Source organism: Stegostoma tigrinum, unplaced genomic scaffold (assembly GCF_030684315.1).
Source record: "Stegostoma tigrinum isolate sSteTig4 unplaced genomic scaffold, sSteTig4.hap1 scaffold_336, whole genome shotgun sequence".
NCBI classification, from domain to species: domain Eukaryota; kingdom Metazoa; phylum Chordata; class Chondrichthyes; order Orectolobiformes; family Stegostomatidae; genus Stegostoma; species Stegostoma tigrinum.
Window position 1 is genome coordinate 125,664 of NW_026728264.1, and position 9,632 is coordinate 135,295.

A 9,632-nucleotide genomic window follows, 5' to 3' on the forward strand; every position below is an offset into this window, starting at 1 on the left:
GATTCCAGTCTGTAACTCCCTCCCGGGGGGGGGGGGGGTATCTGTTACTCTGTATATAAACCCCCCCGATCCCCCTCGATCAGATTCCAGTCTGAAACTCCCTCCCAGGGGGTATCTGTTATTCTGTATATAACCCACCCCGAACCCCTCAATCAGATTCCTGTCTGTAACTCCCTCCTGGGGGGGGAATCAGTTATTTTGCATAGACCCCCCTGAACCCCCTCGGTCAGACACCTCTGTGTCACTGTGTTCTGTGTGATGTGAGAGTTAGATTGAGGCGTTGGAGGGGTTAATGATGACCTTGTGCAGTGTGTGTGAAGGTGGCCGTGTTATAGCTGTGTGTGTGCCTACTCGTGCACTGGGGGCCGATAAGCCATATCTGCATCTTTACACCAGCCTGAGGGTCCCCTGACGTTAGTCGAGTTGCCCACTCTCCATTGGACGCAGTCTGCGAGGGTGTTCCCCAGCCAGGGCAGGGTATAATTGGCAGCCAGGCAGGGAGGGGCAGTTTTCCAGGCTGGGGGCTTGTTGATTGCTGGCACAGGCTCCTGTGATTCCACCCCAACACGCCCCCAGCAGCACCGCTCCCTCCCTGAAAATTACACCAGTCTGCTTCGCATCTGAGCATTTTATCATCTCCTCTGAGGTTGGCAGTGGGAGTCACATCAGGAGCATGGTAAGTCATTAAGTACTGAACAATGTTGCAGGACAGGCCACGGTTCACCAGGATACGGGGATGGGGGGCCATTCTATTACAGTTAGAGAGAACCAACAGGCCATTCAGCCCCTCTGCTCCGCAGCTCAGACCCTGTGTCAGAACAGGTTTCAGTGAAGTGGAGAGATCAGAGAGAATGGGGCCGTGCTCCTGGGAGAGCAGGTCGAGAGAGAGACATTTGATCGAGGGGATCAAAACCACAAGAGGGTCCTGACAGGATGGAGAGAGGGTGGGACTGTTCCCATTGTTGGTGGGAGGGTGGGAAGGATCAGGAATCAGAGGGACACGCGTCAGAGAGATTCGGGAAAAGCAGGAGATGGAGACACAAGGACAGATGTTTTCACACAGCGAGGGGTTAGGGTCCGAGAGTGTGGGGAGGGCAGCGTCACTAGGAGGGGTTAGGGTCTGGGACGTACTGCCTGAGAGTGTGGGGGTGTCAAGGTCACTCGAGGGGTGAGGTTCTGGGATGTACTGCCTGAGACTGTGGGGGGGGACAGGGTCACTCGAGGGGTGAGGGTCTGGAACGTACCGTCTGAGAGTGTGGGGGGGGGTGGTCAGAATTACAAAAATGACAGGGAATAGTGATCTGAAGAGGAACAACCTCTCAGGGAGTTTTGGAAGGCGACTGAGTGTGAGTCATTTTGTAATTCCACCAGAACGTTCCTGATGTTTTCACCCTCAGCTCTGACCCTCCGACAGTGCCCGCTCCCTCAGCACTGACCCTCCGACAGTGCCCGCTCCCTCAGCACTGACTCTCCGACAGTGCCCACTCCCTCAGCACTGACCCTCCGACAGTGCCCGCTCCCTCAGCACTGACCCTCCGACAGTGCAGCGCTGCCTCAGCACTGACTCTCCGACAGTGCCCATTCCCTCAGCACTGACCCTCCGACAGTGCAGCGCTGCCTCAGCACTGACCCTCCGACAGTGCCCGCTCCCTCAGCACTGACCCTCCATCAGTGCCCACTCCCTCAGCACTGACCCTCTGACAATGCCACCCCCTCAGCACTGACCCTCCGACAGTGCCCACTCCCTCAGCACTGACCCTCCGACAGGGCCCGCTCCCTCAGCACTGACCCTCCATCAGTGCCCACTCCCTCAGCACTGACCCTCTGACAGTGCCCACTCCCTCAGCACTGACCCTCTGACAGTGCCCACTCCCTCAGCACTGACCCTCTGACAGTGCCCACTCCCTCAGCACTAACCCTCCGACAGTGTGGCGCTCCCTCAGCACTGACCCTCCGACAGTGCGATGCTCCCTCAGCACTGACCCTCCGACAGTGTGGCGCTCCCTCAGCACTGACCCTCTGACAATGCCACCCCCTCAGCACTGACCCTCCGACAGTGCCCACTCCCTCAGCACTGACCCTCCGACAGGGCCCGCTCCCTCAGCACTGACCCTCCATCAGTGCCCACTCCCTCAGCACTGACCCTCTGACAGTGCCCACTCCCTCAGCACTGACCCTCTGACAGTGCCCACTCCCTCAGCACTGACCCTCTGACAGTGCCCACTCCCTCAGCACTAACCCTCCGACAGTGTGGCGCTCCCTCAGCACTGACCCTCTGACAGTGCGGCGCTCCCTCAGCACTGACCCTCCGACAGTGCGATGCTCCCTCAGCACTGACCCTCCGACAGTGTGGCGCTCCCTCAGCACTGACCCTCTGACAATGCCACCCCCTCAGCACTGACCCTCCGACAGTGCCCACTCCCTCAGCTCTGACCCTCCGACAGTGCCCATTCCCTCAGCACTGACCCTCCGACAGTGCGGCGCTCCCTCAGCACTGACCCTCCGACAGTGCCCGCTCCCTCAGCACTGGCCCTCCGACAGTGCGATGCTCCCTCAGCACTGGCCCTCCGACAGGGCCCGCTCCCTCAGCACTGGCCCTCCGACAGTGCGATGCTCCCTCAGCACTGACCCTCCGACAGTGCCCGCTCCCTCAGCACTGACCCTCCGACAGTGCCCGCTTCCTCAGCACTGACCCTCCGACAGTGCCCACTCCCTCAGCACTGATCCCCCGACAGTGCCAGCTCCCTCAGCACTGACCCTCCGACAGTGCCCACTCCCTCAGCACTGACCCTCCGACAGTGCCCGCTCCCTCAGCACTGACCCTCCGACAGTGCCCGCTTCCTCAGCACTGACCCTCCGACAGTGCCCACTCCCTCAGCACTGATCCCCCGACAGTGCCAGCTCCCTCAGCACTGACCCTCCGACAGTGCCCACTCCCTCAGCACTGACCCTCTGACAGAGCCCACTCCCTCAGCACTGACCCTCTTACAGTGCGGCGCTCCCTCAGCACTGACCGTCCGACAGAGCCCACTCCCTCAGCACTGACCCTCCGACAGTGCCCGCTCCCTCAGCACTGACCCTCCGACAGTGCCCGTTCCCTCAGCACTGACCCTCAGACAGTGCCCGCTCCCTCAGCACTGACCCTCAGACAGTGCCCGCTCCCTCAGCACTGACCCTCTTACAGTGCGGCGCTCCCTCAGCACTGACCGTCCGACAGTGCCCACTCCCTCAGCACTGACCGTCCGACAGTGCCCACTCCCTCAGCACTGACCCTCAGACAGTGCCCGCTCCCTCAGCACTGACCCTCAGACAGTGCCCGCTCCCTCAGCACTGACCCTCTTACAGTGCGGCGCTCCCTCAGCACTGACCGTCCGACAGTGCCCACTCCCTCAGCACTGACCGTCCGACAGTGCCCACTCCCTCAGCACTGACCCTCCGACAGTGCCCGCTCCCTCAGCACTGACCCTCCGACAGTGCCCGTTCCCTCAGCACTGACCCTCAGACAGTGCCCGCTCCCTCAGCACTGACCCTCAGACAGTGCCCACTCCCTCAGCACTGACCCTCTGACAATGCCACCCCCTCAGCACTGACCCTCCGACAGTGCCCACTCCCTCAGCTCTGACCCTCCGACAGTGCCCATTCCCTCAGCACTGACCCTCCGACAGTGCGGCGCTCCCTCAGCACTGACCCTCCGACAGTGCCCGCTCCCTCAGCACTGGCCCTCCGACAGTGCGATGCTCCCTCAGCACTGGCCCTCCGACAGGGCCCGCTCCCTCAGCACTGGCCCTCCGACAGTGCGATGCTCCCTCAGCACTGACCCTCCGACAGTGCCCGCTCCCTCAGCACTGACCCTCCGACAGTGCCCGCTTCCTCAGCACTGACCCTCCGACAGTGCCCACTCCCTCAGCACTGGCCCTCCGACAGTGCGATGCTCCCTCAGCACTGACCCTCCGACAGTGCCCACTCCCTCAGCACTGATCCCCCGACAGTGCCAGCTCCCTCAGCACTGACGCTCCGACAGTACCCACTCCCTCAGCACTGACCCTCTGACAGAGCCCACTCCCTCAGCACTGACCCTCTTACAGTGCGGCGCTCCCTCAGCACTGACCGTCCGACAGAGCCCACTCCCTCAGCACTGACCCTCCGACAGTGCCCGCTCCCTCAGCACTGACCCTCCGACAGTGCCCGTTCCCTCAGCACTGACCCTCAGACAGTGCCCGCTCCCTCAGCACTGACCCTCAGACAGTGCCCGCTCCCTCAGCACTGACCCTCTTACAGTGCGGCGCTCCCTCAGCACTGACCGTCCGACAGTGCCCACTCCCTCAGCACTGACCGTCCGACAGTGCCCACTCCCTCAGCACTGACCCTCCGACAGTGCCCGCTCCCTCAGCACTGACCCTCCGACAGTGCCCGTTCCCTCAGCACTGACCCTCAGACAGTGCCCGCTCCCTCAGCACTGACCCTCAGACAGTGCCCGCTCCCTCAGCACTGACCCTCTTACAGTGCGGCGCTCCCTCAGCACTGACTGTCCGACAGAGCCCACTCCCTCAGCACTGACCCTCCGACAGTGCCCACTCCCTCAGCACTGACCCTCCGACAGTGCCCACTCCCTCAGCACTGACCCTCCGACAGTGCCCACTCCCTCAGCACTGACCCTCCGACAGTGCCTGCTCCCTCAGCACTGACCCTCCGACAGTGCCCGTTCCCTCAGCACTGACCCTCAGACAGTGCCCGTTCCCTCAGCACTGACCCTCAGACAGTGCCCGCTCCCTCAGCACTGACCCTCAGACAGTGCCCGCTCCCTCAGCACTGACCCTCTTACAGTGCGGCGCTCCCTCAGCACTGACCGTCCGACAGAGCCCACTCCCTCAGCACTGACCCTCCGACAGTGCCCACTCCCTCAGCACTGACCCTCCGACAGTGCCCGCTCCCTCAGCACTGACCCTCCGACAGTGCCCGTTCCCTCAGCACTGACCCTCAGACAGTGCCCGCTCCCTCAGCACTGACCCTCAGACAGTGCCCGCTCCCTCAGCACTGACCCTCTTACAGTGCGGCGCTCCCTCAGCACTGACCGTCCGACAGAGCCCACTCCCTCAGCACTGACCCTCCGACAGTGCCCACTCCCTCAGCACTGACCCTCCGACAGTGCCCGCTCCCTCAGCACTGACCCTCCGACAGTGCCCGTTCCCTCAGCACTGACCCTCAGACAGTGCCCGCTCCCTCAGCACTGACCCTCAGACAGTGCCCGCTCCCTCAGCACTGACCCTCCGACAGTGCCCGCTCCCTCAGCACTAACCCTCCGACAGTGCCCGTTCCCTCAGCACTGACCCTCCGACAGTGCCCGCTCCCTCAGCACTGACCCTCAGACAGTGCCCGCTCCCTCAGCACTGACCCTCTTACAGTGCGGCGCTCCCTCAGCACTGACCGTCCGACAGAGCCCACTCCCTCAGCACTGACCCTCCGACAGTGCCCACTCCCTCAGCACTGACCCTCCGACAGTGCCCGCTCCCTCAGCACTGACCCTCCGACAGTGCCCGCTCCCTCAGCACTGACCCTCAGACAGTGCCCGCTCCCTCAGCACTGACCCTCTTACAGTGCGGCGCTCCCTCAGCACTGACCGTCCGACAGAGCCCACTCCCTCAGCACTGACCCTCCGACAGTGCCCGCTCCCTCAGCACTGACCCTCCGACAGTGCCCGTTCCCTCAGCACTGACCCTCCGACAGTGCCCGCTCCCTCAGCACTGACCCTCCGACAGTGTCCACTCACTCAGCACTGACCCTCCGAGAGTGTCCACTCACTCAGCACTGACCCTCTGAGAGTATCCACTCCCTCAGCACTGACCCTCCGAGAGTGTCCACTCACTCAGCACTGACCCTCCGACAGTGCCCGTTCCCTCAGCACTGACCCTCCGACAGTGCCCGCTCCCTCAGCACTGACCCTCCGACAGTGCCCGTTCCCTCAGCACTGACCCTCCGACAGTGCCCGTTCCCTCAGCACTGACCCTCCGACAGTGCCCACTCCCTCAGCACTGACCCTCCGACAGTGCCCGCTCCCTCAGCACTGACCCTCCGACAGTGCCCACTCCCTCAGCACTGACCCTCAGACAGTGCCCGCTCCCTCAGCCCTGACCTTCAGACAGTGCCCGCTCCCTCAGCACTGATCTTGTGACCCTGGTTGGTGTTTGTGTGAGGGATGTTGCTGATGGCCTATTTCCCCTCAACCCCCTTTTCAGGAGAAGCTGGACATGTACCAGATGCAGGGGAAGGGACGACCTGGTGCAGACGTGAAGAAGAAGAAAATGAAGAAGAAGGATAAACTGGAGAGCATGAAGAAAGAGATGGATATTGTGAGTGATGGTGCTTCAAGGGGCTCTCCCTCAGCGCATCCACCAACCCCCCCCTTCCCCGGGGCAAATTACATCACCCAGCCCCCCCCCCCCCCCAAACCAGGCAGGGCACGGACCGCCAGCAGCTCGCCCTCAGCCCAAAGCGTCACCATCACCCCCCACCCTCACCGTCAACCCCACTCTCACCATCACCCCCCCACCCTCACCGTCAACCCCACTCTCACCGTCACCCCCCCACCCTCACCGTCAACCCCACCCTCACCATCACCCCCCCACCCTCACCGTCAACCCCACCCTCACCATCACCCCCCCACCCTCACCGTCAACCCCACCCTCACCATCACCCCCCCACCCTCACCGTCAACCCCACTCTCACCATCACCCCCCCACCCTCACCGTCAACCCCACTCTCACCATCACCCCCCCACCCTCACCGTCAACCCCACCCTCACCATCACCCCCCACCCTCACCGTCAACCCCACCCTCACCATCACCCCCCCACCCTCACCGTCAACCCCACCCTCACCATCACCCCCCCACCCTCACCGTCAACCCCACCCTCACCGTCACCCCCCACCCTCACCGTCAACCCCACTCTCACCATCACCCCCCCACCCTCACCGTCAACCCCACTCTCACCATCACCCCCCCACCCTCACCGTCAACCCCACTCTCACCATCACCCCCCCACCCTCACCGTCAACCCCACTCTCACCATCACCCCCCCACCCTCACCGTCAACCCCACTCTCACCGTCACCCCCCCACCCTCACCGTCAACCCCACCCTCACCGTCACCCCCCACCCTCACCGTCAACCCCACTCTCACCGTCACCCCCCACCCTCACCGTCAACCCCACTCTCACCATCACCCCCCACCCTCACCGTCAACCCCACTCTCACCATCACCCCCCCACCCTCACCGTCAACCCCACTCTCACCATCACCCCCCCACCCTCACCGTCAACCCCACTCTCACCATCACCCCCCCACCCTCACCGTCAACCCCACCCTCACCGTCACCCCCCACCCTCACCGTCAACCCCACCCTCACCATCACCCCCCCACCCTCACCGTCAACCCCACTGTCACCGTCACCCCCCATCCTCACCATCGCCCCTACACTCATCATCACCTCCCAACCTCACCATTGTCCCCACCCTCACCATCACACCCCCACCCTCGCCATCCATCCCCACCCTCACCAACAACCCCCACCCTCACCATCACACCCCCACCCTCACCATTGACCGCCCCACCATCACCGTCACCCCCCAACGTCATCATTGCCCCCTAAAAGTTAACATCACCCCCGCCCTCACCATCACCCCCCACTCCCTCACCATCAAACCCCACCCTCACCATCACCCCCAACCCCTACCATTAACCCCTCACCCTCACCATCGTCCCCCCACCTGCACCATCACCCTCCCACCCTCAGCCTCACCCCCCCTCACCATTGCCCACACCCTCATCATAGCCCTCACCCTTACCATCAACCCCCACCCTCACCTACAGACCCACACCCACCTACAACCCCACCCACACCTACAGACCCACACCAACCTATACCCTCACCCTCACCTACACACCCCCACCCACCTATACCCCCACCCTCACCTACACACCCACCCAAACCAACAATCCCCACCCACACCTACAGACCCACACCAACCTATACCCTCACCCTCACCTACACACCCCCACCCACACCTACAATCCCCACCTACAGACCCACACCCACCTACACCCCACCCACACCTACAGACCCCCACCCACCTATACCCCCACCCTCACCTACACACCCCCACCCAAACCGACAATCCCCGCCCTCACCTACAGACCCACACCCACCTACACGCCCACCCACACCTACAGACCCACACCCACCTATACCCCCACCCTCACCTACAGACCCACACCCACCTATACCCTCACCCTCACCTACAACCCCACCCACACCTACACACCCACACTCACCTACACCCCCATCCTCACCTACACACCCCCACCCACACCTACAATCCCCACCTACAGACCCACACCCACCTACACCCCACCCTCACCTACACACCCCCACCCACCTATACCCCCACCCTCACCTACACACCCCCACCCAAACCGACAATCCCCGCCCTCACCTACAGACCCACACCCACCTACACGCCCACCCTCACCTACAGACCCACACCCACCTACACGCCCACCCTCACCTACAGACCCACACCCACCTATACCCCCACCCTCACCTACAAACCCACACCAACCTATACCCTCACCCTCACCTACAACCCCACCCACACCTACACACCCACACTCACCTACACCCCCATCCTCACCTACACACCCCCACCCACACCTACAATCCCCACCTACAGACCCACACCCACCTACACCCCACCCTCACCTACACACCCCCACCCACCTATACCCCCACCCTCACCTACACACCCCCACCCAAACCGACAATCCCCGCCCTCACCTACAGACCCACACCCACCTATACCCTCACCCTCACCTACACACCCCGACCCACACCTACAATCCCCACCCTCACCTACAGACCCACACCCACCTATACCCCACCCACACCTACACACCCCGACCCACACCTACAATCCCCACCCTCACCTACAGACCCACACCCACCTATACCCTCACCCTCACCTACACACCCCGACCCACACCTACAATCCCCACCCTCACCTACAGACCCACACCCACCTATACCCCCACCCACACCTACAGACCCACACCCACCTATACCCTCACCCTCACTTACACACCCCCACCCAAACCAACAATCCCCACCCTCACCTACAGACCCACACCCACCTATACCCTCACCCTCACCTACACACCCTGACCCACACCTACAATCCCCACCCTCACCTACAGACCCACACCCACCTATACCCTCACCCTCACCTACACACCCCGACCCACACCTACAATCCCCACCCTCACCTACAGACCCACACCCACCTATACCCCCACCCTCACTTACACACCCCCACCCAAACCAACAATCCCCACCCTCACCTACAGGCCCACACCCACCTATACCCCCACCCTCACCTACAGGCCCACACCCACCCTAAACCTAACGCTAACCCCATACCATCAGCTATGATCCCACCATTAGCTGTGACCCCGAAATGACTTATGAACCTGCCTAAAGCTACAATCCTATTATAGTCTGTGACCCCAATGTAACACACAGCCCTCCCATTAACCCCGACCCAGCCCTGACCTGCCCCCCTACCATCACATACTTGATCTCTT

General features: G+C 62.6%; 1 protein-coding gene across 1 annotated transcript in view; it reads left to right on the forward strand.

Moving 5' to 3' along the window:
• The first annotated feature begins 428 nt into the window (after positions 1–428).
• Positions 429–9,632, forward strand: part of LOC132208256 (potassium-transporting ATPase alpha chain 1-like) — a 14,046-nt gene continuing 4,842 nt past the window's right edge. The window contains exons 1-2 of the mRNA XM_059643925.1: positions 429–676; positions 6,234–6,347. Coding sequence (XP_059499908.1) covers positions 674–676; positions 6,234–6,347 — 117 coding nt within the window. The 5' untranslated portion in view covers positions 429–673. The remainder of the gene's footprint in view (positions 677–6,233; positions 6,348–9,632) is intronic.